This window comes from Sander lucioperca, chromosome 14, assembly GCF_008315115.2.
Source record: "Sander lucioperca isolate FBNREF2018 chromosome 14, SLUC_FBN_1.2, whole genome shotgun sequence".
NCBI lineage: Eukaryota > Metazoa > Chordata > Actinopteri > Perciformes > Percidae > Sander > Sander lucioperca.
In genome coordinates this window covers 22,021,173-22,045,128 of record NC_050186.1, presented here as the reverse complement: position 1 = coordinate 22,045,128, position 23,956 = coordinate 22,021,173, and the positions used below count along the sequence as shown (strand labels likewise).

The 23,956-nt window shown below is 41.2% G+C and overlaps 2 protein-coding genes and 1 long non-coding RNA gene across 11 annotated transcripts in view; 1 reads left to right on the top strand and 2 right to left on the bottom strand.

Annotated features, from left to right (window-relative positions):
- kifc1 (kinesin family member C1) overlaps window positions 1-6,494 on the bottom strand; it is a 7,536-nt gene extending 1,042 nt beyond the window's left edge. Inside the window, exons 1-15 of the mRNA XM_031295572.2 lie at window positions 6,383-6,494; window positions 5,739-5,825; window positions 5,054-5,153; window positions 4,831-4,884; window positions 4,414-4,455; window positions 3,661-3,859; window positions 3,394-3,559; window positions 2,982-3,149; window positions 2,607-2,720; window positions 2,303-2,389; window positions 2,001-2,198; window positions 946-1,110; window positions 657-795; window positions 275-414; window positions 44-117 (exon numbers count right to left, since the gene is read on the bottom strand). Of these exons, the coding sequence (XP_031151432.1) occupies window positions 44-117; window positions 275-414; window positions 657-795; window positions 946-1,110; window positions 2,001-2,198; window positions 2,303-2,389; window positions 2,607-2,720; window positions 2,982-3,149; window positions 3,394-3,559; window positions 3,661-3,859; window positions 4,414-4,455; window positions 4,831-4,884; window positions 5,054-5,153; window positions 5,739-5,822 (1,730 nt within the window). The 5' untranslated portion in view covers window positions 5,823-5,825; window positions 6,383-6,494. The remainder of the gene's footprint in view (window positions 1-43; window positions 118-274; window positions 415-656; window positions 796-945; window positions 1,111-2,000; window positions 2,199-2,302; window positions 2,390-2,606; window positions 2,721-2,981; window positions 3,150-3,393; window positions 3,560-3,660; window positions 3,860-4,413; window positions 4,456-4,830; window positions 4,885-5,053; window positions 5,154-5,738; window positions 5,826-6,382) is intronic.
- The window catches only part of LOC116047070, a 22,721-nt gene extending 8,889 nt beyond the window's left edge, over window positions 1-13,832 (top strand). The window contains exon 3 of the long non-coding RNA XR_004104308.2: window positions 13,822-13,832. This is a non-coding gene — a long non-coding RNA (uncharacterized LOC116047070). The remainder of the gene's footprint in view (window positions 1-13,821) is intronic.
- On the bottom strand, window positions 10,154-23,956 carry znf384a (zinc finger protein 384 a). Of its 9 annotated transcripts, none has more exons than XM_031295568.2 (12): window positions 23,789-23,941; window positions 22,528-22,619; window positions 21,631-21,698; window positions 20,287-20,599; window positions 18,983-19,105; window positions 18,139-18,293; window positions 17,949-18,025; window positions 17,056-17,280; window positions 14,799-14,966; window positions 13,895-13,973; window positions 13,354-13,512; window positions 10,154-13,174 (listed from the first exon to the last, which is right to left on the bottom strand). In XM_031295568.2, exons 3-12 carry the CDS (start codon window positions 21,691-21,693, stop codon window positions 12,764-12,766), a joined length of 1,773 nt encoding a protein of 590 aa, XP_031151428.1. In that variant the 5' UTR covers window positions 21,694-21,698; window positions 22,528-22,619; window positions 23,789-23,941; the 3' UTR covers window positions 10,154-12,763. The 9 variants fall into 9 exon arrangements, with proteins under 9 accessions (XP_031151428.1, XP_031151427.1, XP_035847264.1 ...); XM_031295565.2 differs by having other exon boundaries at window positions 12,764-13,174; window positions 22,566-22,619; window positions 23,789-23,952; XM_031295566.2 differs by lacking the exon at window positions 23,789-23,941 and adding an exon at window positions 23,442-23,748 and having other exon boundaries at window positions 12,764-13,174; window positions 22,566-22,619.

The window sequence follows — 23,956 nt, the reverse complement described above, 5'->3', positions numbered from 1 at the left end:
AGCATCTGCTGAAATCTCAAGGCTATGTTGATGAAGAACTCACGTTTTGCTGTTTCCCCCCAAGCAGCCCTGCAGAAGGTAGGTGAGCTTGGAGTTCCTGTATGGAACGTAGCTCTCCTGGAACACACACAAATTCAATTTATGTCACAAACAAAATGAATACTGAAACAAAATGAATGTTTAGCATTTTGTACCATGTAAATAAACCGTATTATCTTCACAGCCTCTCTGAACTCAGCATTGTTGTTTTTCAGTCAGGCTGCTGCTTACAGACCTTGTTGGCCAGAGCGCTGATGACGATGCCCAGGTTGGACAGGGAGCCGTTGATTGCCGTCATCTCTTTAAAACGCTCGCCCTGAGACTGGCTCTTCAGCATTCTCTCACTGCCAGCCAAGTCCACTAGGCACAAAGTGGCTATGCACACAAAAACAAACAAATGACATCTTTAATAAAAGAAAAAAGCAGGTTTAACTACATTAAAAACATATACAATAAAATAACCTTATAAATAGAGCACATATCAGGTATGCACAAATGGCAGCAATTTCAGACAATTGAACAAGATATCCCATCTTAACCACAGATTTTTTGATATTCTAAATACACAAGTGAAACCACATTTCTGATTTAGGCATAATTAGCGAGATTATACTCACACTTGCATTTGACATCCCTGCCAACGTTCACTCCCTCGATATCCAGCTGGAAGACCGAATGGGAGCGAGAGGAGCGGTCATTCTGGGCAGTCTGGGCCGTGGAGCGATTCTGATTGGCCAGCATAATCAGGCCGAGAACCTGGCAGGTGGAGGGGATCATATAGATTATTTACTGTGAAGTAGAATGTATAAACAACATGGCACGTACATCGTTAACTGATATATATTATACTAGAGTATTTCTTTGGTTAAGTAACTCAAGCGACTGATATATATGTGCTTGCTGTACCTGATCCTCGCTGGACACCTTTTGGTAGGTGAGGTTGGTGATCGTCACCTCGTTGTTGGTCGACTTCCTGATCTCGTGCTCGGGCCTCTTGCTGGCCTTGCCGGTGAAGAGGAGGTCTCGCAGGGTCTCATTATAAATTTCAACAAAGCTGGCTGTGAAGGTAAACTGAGATAAAAACAGAAATGGTTACAACCTTTAATAACATTGTTCACTTTCCCTAGTCATACTGGATCTCCTCCACAGATACAAACAAACATGCCACAGTCCCAGAGTGCAAATAAGAGATATACGTTTGTGGAGTTAAACGTACAGACCACCCTTGGTTTGGTGGCTGGCATCAGCAGTGGCACACAGAATAAATCTACAGCGATGTGACGATGTAAACAGCAAACAAACAAAGTATTACCAAGTAACTAATACAGTAAAGACCTGAAATCAAGACAAAAAGCAGATATCGTTTATAATTTTATAACAATGTTTGAAATGACAATGTGGAAACAATGTGAAAGGGTGTGTGTGTGTGTGTGTGTGTGTGTGTGTGTGTGTGTGTGTGTGTGGGGGGGGGGGTCACTCGTAGTGATCAACCTACAGAGAATAATCATCTGTCCGGCCACAACTTTACCGTTTTAGTTTACTCTGACTGCTCTCATAGCGTCGTTTTGAGCCACATTAGAAGGCAGTTTTCAGAGACAAATCTCTAAAAACTTGCTGTACACTACCTTTTCATCACCAAAAAGCAGACCGACACAGTAACCACCTAGCTAGTTAACATACATAGTGGAGCGTTTAGCAGCTAAAGAGACAGATATACCAAAAACAGAGTTAAAAGAAAAATGAATGTTGGTCTTACATTCATCAGGTGGCCACAAACACGCCACAAAATTAAAATGTTGCGCTGTAACAACTTTATATGTATATCAGCCCCTGAACAGTTTCCTGACAAGTCAGCGGCATATCAATATAAAAAGGTGATATGTCAATGTTGTTGCTGTACTGCTGCCCCAAAGTGACAAAGGAGAATACCACGACCTCCATTAGAGACGTCAGACACTAACCTCCCAGCCTTGTGCTCCCAGTTTCTCTGCTGCTCTGAAGATTTGCTTCACAGCTCTGGGAATGACACCCCTGTAGTCGTCGTACTCGCTTCCCTCCATGGTGTACGTCTTTCCACTTCCTGTCTGGCCATAGGCAAAGCAGCAGACATTGTAGCCATCCAATGCTGACTGCACCAGCAGTGAGATCTCTTCGAAGACCTATAACAAGTTCACAAAATCACCATGAACTTGATTTTTAATAACAGCCACAAATTATTCAGGTGCATCTTATTTTAAAAAACAGTTTGTATTTATTTGTTTACCTCATGTTGTGAAGCCTGGGGGCCAAACACCCGGTCGAAATTGAAATTGTAATTCTTCTGAGTATCAGACGTTTTGCCTGTGTGAGACTAAAAAGAAGAAAAGGGCAGAGATTTATGACATTCTCGGGAAAAATCAAAAGCAGCGCAGAGTTAAAAAAAAACAAACAACTAAGATCCAAAAACAACTGCAATTACCACTTATTGCCAAAGGTGCCTCCAAAGAGAACAAACAGGAGATCTTTAAGATTGCAACTTTAACAACATGCCTTTATTTATAGATCTGATACGCCGACAGGATTCTCACCTCCTCTGTTTTGGCCAGTGTAATTGTCTTGTTGTCACTGGCCGGGAGCTGAATGTGCTTACTGAGGCCTCCCTCCACCAGTGGGCGCACTCGACAAAAGACCCTGATATTGCCCTGCATGAAAAGAGAATTTCTGCTGAATTAGTCAGATGGACAAATTAGTCAGTTTGACAAATTATTAGTCAGTGAGAGGAGTAACATTTGTTTGGTTGTTTGACACACAAGGATTTGGCTGTCTAGTGCTAACAACACAACAAAGTACAAAAATAAATCACAAAGAAAAAAAAGGGAAAGAACTTCATGGAATAGCTGAAAGGCCTTTAAAAGGTGCCGTTACTGGGCTGCGTTGAGCTGTTACGCCACATTGTAACTTGCCTTGAGCTCCTGTATGGTGTTATGGAGCCGCCTGCGCTCCATCTCCCCGGCATGAAGTTCATCTTTCTGCTGGACCACGGTGTCTTTGAGACGGGAGACCTCCTCCTCGGTGTTTGTGAGGGTCGTCTGCAGGCGGGCCAGAGCCGACTCCTGCACTGAAAGCTTCATCTGGACAGCAAAGAGACAGAAGACAAAGATACAGCTAAATTGTGTCTGTTCCAAAATATGGCCATCATATTATCTCTTTTTAAATTATCTTAGTATGGCACTAGTTTCACTAAAATTAGCCAAATGGCATATTATGTAATGAATTTCCCCTTGCAGGATTAATAAAAGGTATGTCTTCTTCATCTTCTGACACCACACCCAAAATAACCAGTATTAGTTGCTATTCCAGCAGCAGACTTTATACCTTGAGAGTTTGCAGCTCTGTCTCCTGGCTGTCTCGGAGAGTCTCCATCACCTTGTATTTTCCCTCTAAGTTGGAGAGCTCCTTTTCAAGAAGGCTCTTGTCTCCAGACACTTTCTCCAACTTATCTCTGACTCCCAACAACGCCTGCAGCTCCTTCTCATACTCACTGAAATCACAGAAAAGAAATGGACATTTAATATCGTTCCAACGTCAAATCAGGAACGCTACAATATGATGAATTTTATCCAAATGAAAAGGTCCTTGTACCTGATCTGGTTCCTCTGCCTCGCAAGAGTTTTCTCCATTTCAACCACTTTTGTGTGGCTCTGGACCACTGTATCTTTGAGAACCTCATTCTCCTGGTTTACAGACTTGATCTTGGTCTGGAAGTTACGGACCTTGCCCTCCATGTCGCTGACCTTGCCCTTCAGGTCCCATGGTTGCCGTTTGGTGGCGCCACCCACACCTGTACGCGACAGCATCATTTACAAGTGTAAGTCTTCCCACGTCTTCCTTTCAGGCCACTACAGAACAAGCCTTTTCTACATAATACATCTTGAAATGCCACAACGGGAAAAGCACAGATGTTAAGAATATAAAATGAATGGTGGCTGAGTCTTGGTATTGTGCATGCTGGCTCACCAGGACACTTTAATAGAGCAGAGCCATCGTTTATATTATTTGTAACACCTGTGAAAAGTGTCTGCTGTGAAAAAGGCCTACTCTAAATAAGATCATTCACTTGGAGAACATCTCATCCTACATTCATTAAAAACTCCCCCCCCACAGGTTGGCAAAAAATTAAAATCAGTCATCCACAGTTTTGCCATTCCATAGAGACAGTTACATTACACTCAATCTTCAAATCATGGTTTTTCATTTGTTAGAAAGGACAATTAGCTCTAGTTCTCCTCTTTCATAAATAAAGCCATTAACTACATTATCTACAAACATGAAATCACTTTTAATGTGTGTCATAATTTACTAAGGAACAAGAACCTCGTGGAATTGATCTCTCACCTGCTTTTGGGACAGTGGATGCAACCGTTTGTTTCAGGACACCTGATGGAACAGGAACATAGTTAAGAACAATACATGAGAAATCACGTTAAAATCATTCATGCAACACCAGAATCTATTACCTTGATAAAAACCCCGGCCTTATGATACATCCAAAGCACTTCTGCACTTTCTTACTACCAGTTCGTAAGCTATGCCACATGTGAAATTATGTCTATATTGGCCTGTGTGTAGGGATTTCTAACAAACAGTGTACATTGTAATTTCCCCACAGGGGATCAATAAAAAGTATACAATTACATTACATATAATACCCAAAATAAACTGCTCAATAAATGCACATTCCCTGAAATCCTGACAGAAATGTATGCAGCGTATGCACTTTTGTCCATCACCAAATCAGACAGCTCATCTTACCTCTGGAGGGACCAACAGCCACAGTGGCAGCTCCTCCAGCTCTGACTGGCCTAGCTGTGTGGGGAACAACGTGAGAAAGAGAGGTATAGATTTTGTCTGAAGGGTTGATAATGCGTTTGATTACACTTTTCAAGAATAGATCCTTATTTCATATGTATTGTTACATTCTGACTTTTGTAAATAGAGGTTTTTCGTTTCTAAAAGGTTAGAGCTAGTGACTTACAAATAGGTGCCTTGGTTGGTCCAACAGCGGGTCGCCTACCACCGACGATTGTAGCTGCAGCACGTGGTTTAACAGTCTCTCTGTCCTTACATATCTTCTTCTGCAAACACACACACAAAAAACACCAGCATAAAACTAGAGCAATATTTCAACTTTTGGGGCTGTAACTATAACCTACTTTTTATTTTAGGGACACAGAAATGTTTACCAAGTCTATTACCAAGTCTATTATATAGGCTCTATTGATGACTCCCATTATAGAGTCAACAACATGAATGCTTGACAACTGAATGCAACCTGATAAAACAGCACCAACAAAAATGATACTGTAGTTTAGTTTTAATCAACACCATGTGACACTGTCACAACAACAACTTAACCTTCTTTATTACATTACAGTGTACATGTTTGTGTAATTGTTTAACATGCCTTAACAGTGTACAACATAATTACATTACAATTGGCTTCATGGCCAAGAGAAGAACTCCATTTTACTGTTAAGATTTTATGTGGAAAAGTGATAGGCCAACATCTGTGTGACGGAATTTATGAGCTGTTTAACAGGTTACTTTGCAGTGCTACATGCAGAGCAGCTTGAGGTTCAGCAGCAGAATAAAACTGACAGACCGAGAATTACGGGTAAAGCCAAAAGAATTAAACGATGTAGATGAATTTTAGTACAAACCTGAGCAGGCCCAAAGTCTTGGCCATTCTCTGAGCTGCTGCTGGAAAGAGCCCTCTTACTTGCACTAACTGGCAAGCGGGACATGATCTGTTGAGGGTTAAGAGGTAAATATGATCAAAACAAAAACAAAATATTACAGAAAACATCAACATCTCCATGTCACACGAATCTCAACCAGGAGCATTTATCCCCGGTTTTCTTGTATTACCATTACATTTGAGTTAGAGGTAACGTTAGCATAAGCATCCCTTTCTCTGAGAAATAAATACCCAGCAATGATTAAAAAAAAGGTCCTTTCCAACCTGATTAGACTAGCTAGCTAGGTCAAGCCAAGCTTTACCGGTTATCCTGGATTTATAAATTCTGCTTTTGTGAAACAGCCGCCAGGAAACAGGGAAACACAATGAAGCAGGAAAAACTACAACCATTAGCGTTACTGACTGACAAACCAACGTTCATGTTATTATCACTAACGTTAGCTAGATAGCTAGCTAGTAGTTGCCGTTAGCTTCAGCATAAAATGTCAATAGTTACGTTAAACTACAGGAACTATCGTTTTTGTATCGTTACTGAGCAGAGTTTTACAACCCCCCTTTAAAACGAGATGAACGAAACAATTGGCTAAAAATTATCAAAACATTTACCTTAACTAAAGTTGAGTTTTAGAAAAAGGGTGTCTGTCTCCAATCCTCTGTCTGTCTCCGCTCTCCGGCCGTTTGAATTTAAAATTTTGAAATCAAACTGTTATGGTGGGTTCTTCGGACAAGCTACCGTGATTGGTTGAGCCAGCGTAGACCCCGCCTTCGTCTTTATGTATGCTTGGTACGGCGTACGGAGTGTCCCGCTTGGGCGGGATACACGTAGTTCAGAATCAGAATCAGATTTATTGGCTTACTTACATACACAAGGAATTTGACTTCGGTAGGTGTTAACTCTCTAATACATGGCTGGTTGACGTGACATGGCCTTTTTGTGGTCCTGAGTGTCAAACATAAGTAACGAAATGTCTAATCTGCAAATAAATGTGGTTATATTGTTCATAAAAGCTGTTTTATATTAACATACAGACCATTCATGCCGGTCATATTCCTGTTTTTCACAATTTTCAGCCAAACCAGGAAAAGCTCATATGGTGTGACTGTCCCAAGCCCATTTCATAAAGTTTGATTTTGAATAAAACCAATTAATTAATTAATATATTTTCCCCTTATTTAAGTACATATTAATACCACAGATGTCTACCTGTAAGTCTGCTGTTTTAAAAGTCCAGGCATAATATTTTGAACCAGGGAACCCAAGTGCTATACAATATTTGGTGGCATTCTGTTTTACATAGTTGTGATTTTTAACAGTGAACCTTTACGTGATATTCCTGTCTTAAACTGTCTTTTGTTGTTTGTGAAATACATATAATACACATTTTTGCATTAACAGATTGTTATGTGGTGTGGTTTATCATATGGCGTGACACCATATAATTTGGTGTGACATCAAGAAATTATGAAAATAAAAAGGCTTTTGGGGTCTAAATCATACAAATCTCAATGGAACAGTTATGAAATAGGGTCAGTAAAAGTCACAAGCATTTTCTCTCTTTTATATCAAGGTATGTCAAAATTAATATGAAGCCTATTGAAAGATTGAGGACAAATGCTTTATACTTTGTGTATTGATGAAAAAAATATCCTGTAAAATATAATACATTTGCACAAGGAAATGCTAGATCTTGATGAAGTAATGATAGAAGATTATGATACATTAACTCACATAAAAGTGAGTAAATATGAATTCCAATACAAAATCTAAAATATCATAGATATTTATGGGAATGGGAGAGTCAGTACAACAGGACTAAGTGATTTCCATGCCTAATATCTGATTTTTTTTTCAAAAACTTTTTTCAGCCTAAAACGTCAACCACCCACATAGACAAATAGTAATATAGACACATACTGTACAATAGAGACAACAATATACATATAGGCACATATCAACATAATATACAAATATACAAATAAGACATAATATCAAGACAAGTACACATGGTGTGGGATGTAGAGTGCAAAAAGTAATAGTGCAATGTAGTGTGCAAGATGCATATTGGAATGATAAGTATGTAATATGTAGAGAAGTGGGTGAGTGGCCAAAGTGGGGATGACCACTTGTTCAGTAGAGTGATGGCAGTAGGAAAGAAGCTGTTCTTGTGTCTGGTTGTTTTTGTGCACAGGGATCTGTAGTGCCTGCCAGAGGGGATGAGGTTAAAGAGAGTGTGTGCAGGATGTGTGGGGTATTTTGGTGATGTTAAAAAAAAAACAAAAAAAAAAAACATATAAATATACATATGTACCACACGGTCTTGATTTAAAAAAAAAAAATCTGACAATTGTGTGTTTTTTCATCATAAACTGTTTTCCAACTTTATTCTCCTTAAGGGAAGATGAGCAAAAGGATGTGTGGGGTCTTTGGTGATGTTCTGTGCTCGCTTCCTGGTCCTACCAGTGTACACAAGTCCTGGAGGGAGGGCAGGGGGGCACCAATGATTTTTTTCAGCTGTCCGAATTGTAGGGTAGCCAGGTGAGTGGTGGGGGTTCAGTTCTACTAACTTCTCTCCCCCAAAACCGGTTTATCCATTTGCATTCGCACTGGCCATAGGAACTGGTAGGAGGGGTAAGGGAGTGACCTTTTGTGATGATAACACAAAAATTTCACAAGAATGTCAACAGGTGTGATTAGATGGCTGTTTGAACACAAAAGGCCTACACTGGCAAATTGAATGGGCATCATGAGCAAAGTTGTGCAAGTGCAAGAATAACTATTTACATGTGCATATGAACTATTTACAAGTGCATATGTGCGGCAAAACTATTTAAGTTTACTATTTTAAGTGCAGAAACCACACACACACACACACACACACACACGCACACACACACACACACACACACACACACACACACACACACACACACACACACACACACACACACACACACACACACATCTTTAAAAAAGGGTTGATCACAGGTCCTCCTGCCTGGGTGCCAGCCTGCTGACGCTGCGCAGGAGAAAGGGAAAAGGGAAAAGACCCTGGCCCTGAAGTAGGAGCTGAAAGAGTTACAGGAACTGCAGTCAGAGGAACTTAATAATCCCCAAATTGGTCCAGTCATAACACGAGAAAAAAAGGGTTCTAGGAACGTTATGTTCTAGGAACTGCAAAAATCCCTCCGGTCGGGAAAGGGACTATGAGTTATAATATAACAATAATATAATGTGTTTCTGAGTGTTTTATACAGAGTCCTGTCTCCGTTGCTGTAGGCCTCCTCCTTGGCCTGGCGGAGTTGCCTCAGTCTTGCAGTGAACCATGGTTTATTGTTGTTGAAGTTGCGGAAAGTCTTTGTTGGCAGTGGCACACACACTCCTTCACAAAAACTAATGTAGGATGTCACAGTGTCAGTAAGTTCGTCCAGGTCACCGTCCAAGTGGGAATGAGATGAATCAAGCAATGATCAGAGCAACCAAGAGCTGCGCGGGGAACAGAGTGGTATGTCCCTTTAAGAACTGTGTAGCAGTGATCCAATGTGTTATTGTCTCTGGTGGGACAGTTGATGTGCTGTTCGCACAGCTATTCTAGATTCTAGTCGATGATGCTACACTGTTAGCTACGTCACTAATGAAATTAGATTCACTAGTCATTCTTCTTTTATATAATTTCTATTATTGAATCATTTCATTAATCGGAATGTTTAATCTTCCCTCCTTTACTTACACCATCTTTCTAAAACATTTTTACATAACTATCCTGGCTTTTTATTTTTTCACATTGAATAGGCTTTCTTGATGTAATGGGGTGTGCTTATATATATATATATATATATATATATATATATATATATATATATATTTATTTATTACATTGCCTGCATGCTGTAGTGTTTATGCCAGCTCTTTACTTGCTTTCTAGGCCAGTAAATTATCTGTAGTTCATTTGCTTTTACATAAACCACGACACAAAATATCAAACCTCCAGAGGCTTTGATCAGATATTTGCGTGTTAATGTTATAGCAGATGATGATCTACACTAGAGTAGTGTTGATAATCCCTCAAACCTGTTAAAATGTTTCACAACACCACGTTTCTGCTAAACTGAGACACTGCATCACTTCTTCATAACAAACCTGGTGGTTCACTGTGTTTGGTAGGCCAATAAAAATATATATTTCTTTCTCTTTTACAGCACAATTTCACTTGTCCAAACATTAACTTTAATTGTGGAAGTTATTGTCTTGGACACTCTTCCCTTCTCAGCATGTGGATCCCCTTACATTGTTAACTGCTTTCCAAACAGTTGTTAACCACCATGGAACAACCATACTCCACTGAGCCCCTGGCTGTTGAAATGACCAAATCACAAGGCTGTAACCATAGACTTTATTACCTGTTCAGAAAAAAAAGTGATCTTTCTCATCTTGTGTGTCAATTCAACAGGGCGTTTACAATTCTTACTCAAAAAAAAAAAAAAAAAAAAATCAGACACAACTTGGGCCTCAGATTTGATCAAATCAGTAAAAAAAAAACAAAACATATAAATATACATACGTATTAGTACCACACAGTCTTGATTTAAAAAAAAAAAATCTGACAATTGTGTTTTTTTCATCATAAACTGTTTTCCAACTTTATTCTCCTTAAGGGAAGATGAGCAAAAGGTGTAACTGTGCATACAGTCTGCAAGAGTGTAGCATAAGAGGGCAGTTAATAACTGCACTGTAATTAGGAGTATCAGTAATAACAATAACAAGAATATTGAGAATCTGTTATTTTTCATAAAAAGACAATGGAATACACAGAGTATACATGAAGACAAGCAGCCATTTGTTAGACTGCTTGAACATTTTGATTGGGTAGAGATAGCTTATGCACAAAAACATGGCAGCAGTGTCCCAGGTCACCGTCCCACGTCATGTTTCATGTTTTTTTTTTTAGGTTGCAGTAGTTCACTTTTGCACAGTGCCACAACAATCTTGTCTAATAAGCCTAACAACAGTCCCTGTTAATGATTCCTACAAATTAAACATCATGTTAACTTGACGAAACCATTTCAGGTTACATCATAATTCGAATGAATATCACCACGTGCAACGGGCGAGCGTGGTACAAACTACAGGAAATGTTAAGTCATCGTACATTACAGAAAGAGAACAAATATTTTCTCAGGCCTGGATTTTAATCCAAATTTGCAGACTTTGTTGAACATTGAGGTTATGGTCCATTCAGCACTAAAGGTGACCTGGGACACAGACAGTGATTTGGTACTTGTTAATTTGAGTTCCTTTAGATTTCATATACACTTAACACAGGACGTACTTCCCTTTTACAGATGAAAAAGTCTTTTCTATCTATTTTATGTACAGCATACTGCAATACAATAATGCCTCAGATCGATAATGTGGATAACATTTGCAATAGGTATAATGAAAAGTAGTAATAATATGTATGAAAAGTTCTTTTAAAAAAAGATTGATAACAGTACCTATCAGCCATTTTTATCACACAATCGTTATTTCCAACAAGTTGGGCTGTCTTTACTACTATTGGAGAATAGCAGACTGTCTTTCTTTGAACAATAACAAAACAAAATAGGACAAAAAAAAAACTCTGTTAGGACTTTTTCTCTCTGTTCCCTTCACATTCATGCATCACTTTGCTTTCTCTCTGAGTTTTCACACGTTTCGGTTGGTAGAAAAATACATACATATAATATATTTAAAAAAAAAAAAAAAAAAAAAAAAAAAAAAGTACAATAATGACAAACATAGACATGAAGTACAAGCTTCATCAAGTGCTTTCTTTATGATCCCTCCCACCCCACAAACCCCCCTTTTCTCTCTTATTTTTTTCATCTCACTCTGCTGCAGATTCGTATTTAGTGCATTCTTGAACAGGTCCGTCTCTCTTGATCAATACTTTGGGCTCCGACAAAGTTGGTTCCTCAACGCCTCACTGTCTGAGGGGAGGTGAGCGTAAATAAGGACATTGTGATTTATAAAGTGAACACTTTGAGATTCAGCCCCAGCTTTTAGCCCGATCCAATAATATACCTCATTTTCTTTCTCCTGCCCCTCTTCTCTGTTGTCAGAGATGTCATTCAAAAGCCAAATTCAAACTTATTTACTTAGTTCTTTCCCTACAGTCTTCCCTCATTGATTTCTTGTCTTGTTTCTCCCCCTCGTTTTGGCTTGAACTAAATAATGGAGTATGTTCAGATTAATGTGATCTGACTGTGTTCAAAAATGTCACCATTCTCTGGACCGTAACTGTGCAGAGAGTAGTGTCATTTTTAATTTTACAGATAATTTTACATCTTCATCCTCCAATGGTGCCTATTGCAAACAATGCAATAAAAAAAACAGAGAAGGGTCACCAGTGAGCCTCTTTTATCAAAATACTCCGAGGAGGACTGCTGGTTTTGGATCAGTGTGTTAAGTGTGTTTTACAAAGCAAGTAAGTTGATCACTGATCTATTGACCTATAGTTGAGAAAAAAGGTGAATTAATTCAGGTCTGGATTTAATTACTATCTCATTCATAATGATATAAAAGCCAAAAGTGATCCAGATTATGTTTTGTTTAAGTCTTCACAAACTGGAGGAATGTGGCTCCAGTCTGAGGTATAATAAACTACTTTATCAGTGTGTCCTAGACCAGCATTTCTACTAAGAGATCCTTGGCACAAGTGGGCTCAGGAATCGAGAAGCACATTGTAAAATATCTGTGTTCTAACAAGTAATTTAATGTTGTACTCGGCATTAGAGCTTCTTAGAACGAAGGAAAAGACCTGGCATTGGGTGAATTTTACTTGTATACTGTATTTGAACATCACATTGGTAAAGTTTTCCACCCTATAAGCCATTTTTTCCCTGCTGAAGAAGACTATAATACTGAATACAGTTAAACTTTACTTGTATGGATCTTTTTACACTGCTGATGCAATTAGTAATTCCATGAACAGAGCGGAAAGACGCAGCCTATGAGTTCATGTGCTCCACCTGTATGGCTGATGTGGAGACGGTGAGGCAGAGGTCTTTGTGGGCCACTGGCAGGTCCGCCACAGTGACTGGTTTGTACTGGATCTCGCCGGCTGACACCGTCTTGTACTGGTGCAGGTCAAACGGGCATTGGACCACAGCTTCCGTGGGCTGCTGGTAGCTGCCTGGGGGCCCAGGGTTAGGGTTCTGGGTGTTGTTGTTAGGGTTGGTCTGGCTTTGGAGCTGGCCCGCTCTGCCCACACCTCCTCCACCAGCACCTCTCCCTCGGCCGCGGCCTCGGCCCCTGCCTCCGCCTGGCGTAAGGCCCTGGGCCTGCTGAGCAGCTACTGTCGCTGCCACTGTTAGCGGGTCGGGGTTGTGCTTCCTCATGTGTTTCATTAGATACGTCTCCTAGAGTTGGTGAGAGAGAGAGAAGTAGAAGACAATATGTCAGAACTACATTCATTCTCTAATCCTGTATATTCTGTCAACTCTGTCCGTATGCGTCTTCTTTTGTCAGAGTAAGACCAGAGTCAGCACATTGTGTGAATATTAGGTCTGATGTGTGATTGACAAGTCTGCGAGCTTACTGAGGTATAGGAACGGTTACAGAGGCCACAGGAGAACAGCTTGGCATGTTTGACGGTGTGTGTGGACAGGTGCACCTCCAGGCTGGCAGCGTCTGTGTAACCACGGTTACAGTTGTGGCATTTGTACGGCTTGTCTTTGTTGTGCTGCCGACGGTGAGACTGTGGGGAGAAGAATTACTGACATTAGCCCAATCAATCAATCAATAAATAATGTTTTCCAAACACACAGTGCTTCAAAATCTGATGTTGACAGTACCACAAAAATATCTTTAAGAGCCATTTGATGTTATATTTTTTAACAAACTTTTATTCTTCAAACAGTGGAAAAAATAATTTGATGGGCCAATAAGAACATAGCTTGATCTTGACTTCACTGGAAACATTTTAAACTCTTTTAAGACAGATTTTTTTCCGAAGCTTTCATGGAACCTAAATATAAAGTTCACGTTTTTGCCAACAAAGAGAAAGAACAGGTAGGCAAATCAAAGTCTTACTATGCCATCAGGTCAGTAGCAAGAATCAAACCTGTGAATGTGTTTACCTGTAGGTTGGACAACTGAGTGAAAGCTTTTTCACAGCCAGGATGGTTACACTTATACGGTCGGTCACCGGTATGAATCCTGAAAAATCACAGTTAGGCACACCATTAGTTCATTACAATATACATTATACTATACTGCTGCACTTGGAGAAAGAAAATGAAAACGAGTGAGGTGCATTCATGTTTTCAACATATTGTACATACAGCAGTGTTATGCCAATTCAAATGCAGTGTGCTTATTCCTTCTTAGACATCTATCACATCAACTAAAGTAAACATATTAAGGGTATTTTAATTGCATTATTTAATTGAATAAGATCATAGCTTAGTAGCTCAATCCCTTGCTTTCCCCTACTTAACCTTTCCCCAAAAGGCAATTCCTTTTGGTAGGTTGTTTTATTTTTACGTGTATAGATTGGAGTTGCGAAAACATCCGTGGTCACTTGTACCCCTTAAAAGGTTTTAGACACACTTTACCCATGATTAGGCAAGAAGATGTGGAACACGGCTCTGGACTGGCAAATGTGGCATCATTAAAAAATGCACAGCATTAAGCCAGCCAAGGCAGGAAATTACTATAAACCAGGTTTTGGCTGTGGTTGATAGGTAACCTGTTTTCGATATGAAGCCACTTTAATGTCTTAGTTTGGCAACTCAGATTTGATTTATTAAAAAAAAGATACTGTGACAAACCTCTCGACTACACAGCATGCCCCCCAAATTTGAGAGATGTTAGACACACACACACACACACACACACACACACACACACACACACACCAACTAAAGTGCAAAACGATGTAAACAACCACAATGTCAACTCTCTACACACCTGCCCCCATACATGCACACATAAACACACAACCGGCCATTCAGACCCACCCAGCCCAGCCCGGACCAGTACCGTGTGTGCTGCTGTAGGTGACTGAGCTGCCTGAATGTTTTCTGGCAGTAGGAGCAGGCGTAGGGCTTGGCCCCGGTGTGGATGCGGATGTGCTGGGACAGGTAGCTGGAGTTGGCAAACGACTTGGAGCAGTGGGGGCACTTGTGGGGCTTGGCCTCAGTGTGGTTTCTAACACGGGCAACCAGGATTGGAGGGGTGAGGAGGTGGAGGGAGAGAAACAGAGAGAGAAACAGCGAGAGATTTTTAAACTACAGCATGACCAAACTTCACAATAAACTGAAGACCAAATCATGCGTTAAAGTTAACAGGATCTGGGATCCGTTGATCATAAATCACTAGGTTTGAAAGTGTGCTCTTTGTGCTGTGTCTGAGTTGTGAAAACACAGAACAAAAACATACAGCAGGCACAGTCATGCTTTTCTCTTTCTCTCTCTCTTTCGCTCTCTCTCTCTCTCTCTCTCTCTCTCGCAGTCTCTCTCTCCATTGCTGTGCCCTGCTTTGAGTGCAGTGTGAGTGTGTCTATGAATGTCTGGCTTTGCTGTAGCCAAATTGAAATGTAAATTCAAGATGAGTGGCAGGCCAGTGGAGCGCATCTTCCTGTTTAAAATGAATGGCCTGAATCCCCAAGAAGCCCCAGGGCATGGCAATAAGGGAAATGAAAACATATGGGAGCTGAATGACAAGGTCAAATGTAAAATTAAAACATTTATCAGAGTCTTGACGGCATCGTCACCATACTTACGTGTAATACAAGCTTTATCTGTTTTGGAAATATGATCATGAGGGTGTATAAAACATGTGGGCTGACTCAGGGCAGTAAAAGAATGGCAAAGGCAAAGACGAGCTTGTATTGTCTTAAAAAAGGAAATTATCATACACAGTTAGTACACAATGTGTATACTCACACTTGTATGATTAAAATAACAGACCTAGGGCCCTATTTTAATGATCTAAGTGCACGGCGTGAAGCGCCTGGGGCAGGTGCCTTTAGGGCGTGTCCAAATCCACTTTTGCTAGTTTGACGGCGGAAAAAAGGGGTCCGTGCGCCGGGCGCATGGTTCAAAAGAGTTGTACTTAGTGTCTTCATCAATCAGAGTCATCTCCCATTCCCTTTAAAAGCCAGGCGCGTTTGTACCTTGGCGCATTGCTATTATGATGACGGATCTGCACCGTACTATTTTTATTTGTAATCTTTTGCATGTTTGTGTGCTGCTGCGCTTCCCTGTGTGTGTAACAAGCATAGTGTGTGTGCGCTGTGCATAAGCCTAGGCGCATTTTACTAATGCGCTGTTAAAATAACAATGAAATGCTGCGCTGTTGACTTTAGACCAGGTTTTTGTTGGTCAATGGCGCGATCACTTCCCGCTGCCTCAAGATAGCAACACGCCAAGAATGCATCTGAACACACCTCACTGTAAGACCAGCACACCCATGGGCGTAGGTGCATTTGCTATTTAAACGACGTGGGCGATGGGCGTGAAATTGACAACTGCGCCTGGTGCAAAATAGGGCCTCGACTCTCCAGATGACAACATTTTCACGATTTATCAGGTTTGTCATTTGTAAACAGTGCCATTATCTCCTCAATGTTATTTTAGCCAAAATTCTATTTTCACTGCTTTTTTAATGGAGATGGTTTAACATCAGAAATGGTTAAAAAAAAAAAAAAAGTGAAAGGTCTCCAGAAGGTGCCTCAAACAAAAGAGGGGATCTTTGAAGGAGTTGTGTGAAAGCAGAGGTGGATCCAGAGAAAATAGAATAAATATGATAAGCCAAGCTTGCGATAGTATCACCATCAGGATGAGAAAGTTAACGCCACCACCTGCTAAACGGAGGTAGATTTCGGTGGTAACTGGAACTGTAAGTTGACCTCCTCTACCAAACGCTGTAGCATGCATCAACCCGGGCTCTTTTGTATTCCGCAAAGGCTTGTAAGTGATCAAAGCAACTGTTAAATTGAATGATTAAGCTGCCGTCCTGTCCTGATCATTAATCACCAGAAAGGAACCAATCTTCATTGATAAATACATTAAGTTTCCTACAATTGTTGTACCTTCAAAGGTGACATTTAGACTGTGTAACCAGATATTTCTGAACTGTCAACACTCTCCCAAAAGACTCTGACACATCCCCAACTCACCACCCCTTCCTCCCTTCATCAGTCACCATACACAGGCCAACACACGTGCTTTAACAACAAGCACAAGCAGGCGCGCAAACAAACACACCAACACCCACACACCACTCAGTCCAGTACCGTGTGTGCTGCTGTAGGTGACTGAGCTGCCTGAATGTTTTCTGGCAGTAGGTGCAGGTGTAGGGCTTGGCCCCGCTGTGAATGCGGATGTGCTGGGCCAGGTAGCTGGAGTTGGCAAATGACTTGGAGCAATGGGGGCACTTGTGGGGCTTGGCCTCTGTGTGGGACTTGGCGTGGATCTGCATGTCTGACTTGCTGAAGAACGTCACTGCACACATTCGACACCTTGGCAAGTGAGGAGTAAGAGAGAGAAGAGAACCTTCATTGGGATTTAATGTAGGCTTATAGCACTTCCCAGCACTGCACACTAGTGGGCTTGCCACCAGTTTCTCTTTAATGACCACTGACAAGCAAAGAAAACCCCCTCCTACAACCGCGATGGCTGCAGCTGATTGGACGAACGCGACAGGTGGGGCTGGCTGCTTCCTGATTTCAAAACCGACCATAATGGCGGCTCGTTCGGAATACAATCTCTTATTTCACGGAAATAGTTCACCAAAACGTGTTTCTGAAAACATTTTAATCCAGAAATAGGCTATGCAGTAGCTGAATCTGTTTTATTTCAGATTGACAAAGGTCAGTTTAAAAGATTTTCGTCAGCTTTTTAGAGGCATCGAGCTGAGCCGGCCTCTCCTCATTTGCATAAAGTTGCCTGGATTCAACTTTATGCAAATGAGGAGCCGGTGACTCAAAGCCCCGCTTCTCCAAAGTCCCTGCGACGCTACCAGAATGCATTGCATGGCTGCTCCCATAGAAAAGAATGGGAAGCGTTGAAATGATGCTGACAACGGAGTCTATAGTGTCTGTTTCAGCAGGTGACCTGTTCTAAATGTTCAATAAAAATCTATGATGCCAAAAACAACAATGCTTTTCTCTGAATAGGTTTCAACTACCTGTAGGATTTGGGTCCATCTTTGTTGGTATGCTCATCCTCATCATTTGACAGGTCGTATGGGTCAGCGTTGTGGTGCTAAAACAACAACAACATATTAGTTATGATTAAAGGCACAAACATCGACAATCCATGTTGTGTAGACAGCTAAAGTCAAACGACTATAATCAAAGAATACATCAGACCCTCACCTGTCCACCAGCAGCGAGGTGTGCCAATATTAGTGCATCACTTCCTGGAGGGAGGACCCCACCCACTCTGCCCAACATCTGTTTGCTCTTCCTGCCTCGCTTTGATGGAGTGGGCATGACAACTGCAGGAGGGATAGCAATGTCCTGCTTCTTCTCTGGAAACAAGAGAGAAGTAAAAAGAAAGGAAGGGAAAGGAGGTGAGTGCCGTGTGAAGACAGCATCCATTACATGGAAAAATCTGACAAAATCGGTCCCACACGTCACATACATGAGTTGTTATGATGGGGGTGCTGCCTTGGTCAGGAGCAATACCAAATCTTACAAAAGAGCATGCACGTGTGTGTACGCTTGCATTCTGTATGAATGTCACAACACAGAAAAAGTCAGAAATAAATAAATGGTGGGTGGAAAACAAGAATTCAAATGAAATGAGATTTGTGTGTCTGTCCTTTGATTCATTTTGGAATCACCTCAGGAGAGGAAATGTGTTGTGAATTCAAAATACTGCAGAAAAACAGGTTCTTATTACATCAAACTAATAATAATTCTATCAATTCTCTTCTATCAGTTTGTGTCATGGTGCCCTTGAGTGATGTGCTTAGTCCCACCTAATCCACTAGAGCGGCTTGATGGCCAGCGATGTGTACAGTGGGCAGGTTTTAGCTGTGAATTTTACTGTGCGAATTGCAAAGCAAGGCACTGCTGAAAAAGCTAATATATTCCTCAAACAAAAAGGTGTGTAAAAAAGAACTCTGACATAATTATACCATGTTTTTAACTAACTGCTGTTTGACATAACACGTTGAAATGACTGAAGTGACGGTGAACTGCGCCTGTGTTTTACCTGTATGTGAGGGGTGCACTGCAGATACTATCATGGTAGTGGCAGTGGGGTGTCCAGCTACAAATGACTGCGTGGAGGCAGTGGGGACCAGTGTGCCTTGAGGGGTGGTGATCACTAACCCGGCTAAGAGGAAAAGAGAAACTGTGATCTGGCTGTTGGTCAAAACAAACATTTTACATTAGGATACCATTCCTACTAAAAGCAGCTAGCAATAGGTACACTGTCCAAATAACCTTCATTACCAATATTTAAAGCCTATATATATATATATATATATATATATATATATATATATATATATATAAATACTTATACCTTAGGTATAAGGGTCGAAACCACAGCACTAACAGACTTGTCATGATGCTTAATTGTAAACAAATGATTCAGATCAATATTCTTTAACAACCTATATACCTTAGACTGCCCCTTAGACACTGAGACCTATTTTAACGATCTAAGCGCCTGGCGCAGGTGCGTTTAGGACGTGTCCAAATCCACTTTTGCTAGTTTAGTTTAGTAGTTAGTTTTAGTTTCGGAAAAAAAGGGCGCATGGTTCAAAAGAGTTGTACTTAGTGTCTTCATTAATTCATAGGTGTGTTTTGGGTGTAACATGCAATAAACCAATCAGAGTGTCATCTCCCATTCCCTTTAAAAGCCAGGCGCGTTTGTACCTTGGCGCATTGCTAGTATGATGGCCGATTTGCACCTTAATATTTTTATTTGTAATCTTTTGCATGTTTGTGTGCTGCTGCACTTCCCCGTGTGTGTGTAACAAGCATAGTGTGTGCGTGCTATGCATAAGCCTAGGCGCATTTTACTAATTCGCTGTTAAAATAACAATGAAATGCTGCGCTGTTGACTTTAGACCAAGTTTTTGATGGTCAATGGCGCGATCACTTCTCGCTGCCTCAAGATAGCAACACGCCAAGAATGCATCTGAACACACCTCCCTGTAAGACCAGCACGCCTACGGGCGCAAAAATGGCCTCAGGTGCATTTGCTGTTTAAACGACGCGGGTGCTGGACGGGGAACTGACAACTGTGTCGGTCTTAAACTAGCAAAGACACTTGCGTCGGGCTTTGCGCTGCGCCGGGTGCAAGATAGGGCCCTAAGACTTTTATTAATAGAAGGAAAACTGTTTAGATCAAGATTTGTAGCAGCTGCAGTTCAATATTTATGGTGTTCCTCCTGACTCACATGCACCCATCTTATAGTGATTCCAACAAACAAATATGATATGATGATACAGAAATGTAAAATGGAGTGGTGGATGCCATGATTAGGCAGGAAAAAAAAGACTCACCTGCAGTCATGATACCTGTCGAGGGAACAGGCACAACGGTGATGTTCTGGGTCGCGTGCGACTGGTGCAGGTGTCCCCCGAGCGCACTCATGCCGCCAGCCCCACCTAGTCCTGCTGTGCTCCCACCTCCTTCCTGTTTGGGGACCAACCGCAACCCGGACCCTGCGTCCACTGAGCCAGGGAGGGCGAGCACAGCCGTGGGGTAGTGGGGGGAGGAGGTGGTAGACGCAGAGGAGTGAGAGTAGGAGGGCACGTTGGTCTTCTCTGGACCCAGCTGCTCCTTTGCCTTGTTCAGGAACATGGCGTTCTCGATCTAGATAGGGATGAGTAGAGGGGCGGGCCGGTGGTAAGAGGAATGAAAGGAGGAAGGGTGAAGTAATAAAGAGAAAAAGAGTGCGAGATGGGTGAGGATAAAACATTGGGAGATGTAGGGTAAGAGGAAGTGAGAACAGGGAAGGAAGATGAAGGTTGAAATGCACGGGGAAGGAGGCCATGAGAGATGAGGAAGACAGGTGAGGTGTAAAGAAAGAAAGAGAGAAAGAAAGGAGAAGAAAAGTGAAGTGGTACGACGGTAAACAAGGTGAGCCATGTGTATGAAGTAGGAAGGCCAGGCAGATTGGAAGAAGATGAAAAGGAAGAGAAAGGAAATAAGAGGAGGAAAGAGAATAAAGAGGCAAGGATGGAAAGGTAGGTAGATACAAGGGTGGAGAACAGGAATCAAGGGCAAAAAAACAGGAGCAGACGGAGGTGATGGAGGCGACAAGGAAGATGGGTGAGGCAATAAAAGGTAACACAGAAAATGTGTGATAAAGAGCCAAAGAAAGTAAGAAGAGAAAGGGGAAGAAGACAAAGCAGGGGGATAACGGGGGGAAGACGGTGGTAGAAAAAGTTTAAGTTAGCAGCAGGATGGGGAGGGCGAAGGGTGGGAGTTGATAATGAGTTACATCCATGTAGGGAGAAGACAGCGGATGAGAAGGAAATGGGAGAGAAGAGAGAACGAAGGCAATGTGAGATGCAAAAAGGAACCGAAGAAAAGGGACCAAAGAGGGGTTGAAGAGATGAGAGGGACAGGAGTGATCATGTGATCGAGTGAACCCTCCCCATGTCAAGAACTCATGTTCAAATAACTTTTATGTGAGATTAAGCCAACTTCACTGACTAAGCGAGCATTGTTCGGTTGTGTTATTACATGTTCAGGGTCAAACGATTGTCTGGTGTTATGTCATGTTTGAAGTACTTCCATAAACAGTCAGTATGATAATCTCCTCCTGGGTATCTTTTGACAGCACATACCACTATACCATGTGTATTTCAAGACAATTCCAACAATAAGGTTGTCTCTACCTGTCCTTGTACAGTGGGGACGGGAGACCAAAAGTATGATGAGTTGAAATGGGAATCGTCCATTATTTCTGTAATTAAAAAGCAACACACTTAGAAAACACCTGTCCTCCTCCTCTTCCTCCTTCTTATTTTTTTTTAATTTTATTACTTTCATGTGAAACGAGACCATGCGTGGCTGCATTTCAATCATCTTAGTTTGTTTCCATCTACGATCCTCTCCTCTGTTTGCTGAGACACTGAACAGGTTTCAGGATCAGTGTTGAGTACGAGCCCTATCAGCCTACAGTATGCTTCTACATTTTAATTGTGGCTGGTAAACTGTGGTGTCTACTATATCAGCCACTTTGCTAGGCAAGTAACCATTGTTTTAAGGGATTCCAGTCCAGAAGTTAAAGATGGCTGTCACACAACTGACTGTTTGAAGGCAAATGCTTTTAGGTTTATGATGTTCAGTTCTTTTTTTTAAATCATATTTGACCATATTTACAGAGAAGAGGATGTGAAAGGAATCAGTCAAAGATGTTCAATCCCTGGGGGGGGAATGAATATTTAAAAAACAAAAATCTACAGGAGGATAGAAGAGACAAGAGTTGAGAAATGATGATAATCAGTCTTTGAGGCTTTTGATAATGTTTTGTAACACAGCCCATGCACTTCCTCACTAGTCTCCTACACAGTTTGCATTGCGATTAACAAATTACACAATCTTTGAGTGGTTACTTCATCAGCGTTGAGTCTAGTTTTGGAGTGCAACCCAATGCTGTGTCAAAATGTAACTATTTATCGCCTGGAAAATTTAACACAGAGGCATGTCCTTCCAAACTCGATGCTAGTACAGTAGGGGTTGAAAATAATTCTCTCTGAGAATGCATATGGTTTGTTGAAGACAACACTCACTGTTTAAAAGACTACTGTTTATCTTTTCATTATCAAACCTCTGATCTTCTGTTTCCCGATCATCTCCCACTGACACATAGGCAACATGTTTTCTGTAGCACAAAGAGGGAAGTTTCATAGTTTCATTGTTCTATTTTGGCATGCATTTGCAGTTTATTTCCACATACTCTACTACTGTTACAGACCAAGCGTGAAATACGCTTTGAGGTTTGGTTTTCTGTATGCATGTGAAGATTGTGAATGCCATGCATAGCCACATTGCTCACATACCAAGAAAAGCAAGCATGTTATTATTAGTAATGCTGAACTGATATTTAGTATAACTAATAACTGTTAAATTCTTTAGGGGAGTATATGCCCATGGAAAATTAACTTCAACATAACAACATAATACACTTATAAAATAACGTTAAACTCTGAAACAACTGAGGTAACGATATATTTCATGCAAAACATTCAGTGCATAACTCAAGGCATGTTTTATGTTGTTTTCGTGAGCCTCCTCTCCCCCCTCCACTATCTACAAATACATGATTGGACAAGCTTCTAAGGCAAATTAATTAATTTTCCACAGGCTGCAGCTATCTGACAATTTAGAGCCATTATTAGTGTAATACAAAGTCAATGTTTTAGTGCTCTGAGAGCCATGTTTGACGAAGGACACTAGCTGGCTCCAAAACTGTTGTACTGCTAGCTGCGGGCTGACGTTAGCAGTGATAGATTATAATTCTTGTTAAAACGAATTTGTCATAAATCATTTAAAACAGGAAGCCCCTTGCAAAGCACTCAGCATAGAGGTGTTACACTGCACCTAACCAGCTGCCAAGAGCTTAATGAGATATCTGGGTTGTAAACAAACATGGCTAGCGTTAGCTGGTTAACGCAACAAGACTAGGGGGAGCTAGCTAACTTGCCTCCATTAATTTTCTCCTTTTGTTCGCTGGCTTGCTTTAGCTAGATACAAGGAGGCCTGTATATTGATATGCTTAACTAGCTTGCCGCTAAGTAAATACAAACAGCCTTGCTCGCTACGCCTCCATTCCTCACTCCCTGCTCATCTCGCTGAGAGAAAATAAAAAAAGAGAAAAAAAAAAGTCTCGAATAAAAAAAAAAACGAAGACAGAAAAAAAACGTCGACGCCGTCGCTACTGTAGGAGACGCAGCTTCATGCAGACTTCCGGCGGTTGGGACGACGGTGCTCTCAGACACACTGAACAAAACAGTTAATTAACAACGGACTAATAACTCCTGTGTTCATTACCGGTGAAATCGATTCCCAGTCAACCCCCCCGGAGCCTCCTCGGGTCGGGACAGTTGGGAAACTTTGTGCAAATCCTCCCCTCAAACCCCTCAGATATGGCTTTTTTTTCTTCGTTTTTTTTTCCTTTTTTTCCCTCCAGCTCTCCTCAGCAGAGTCAAGTCAGTCAGA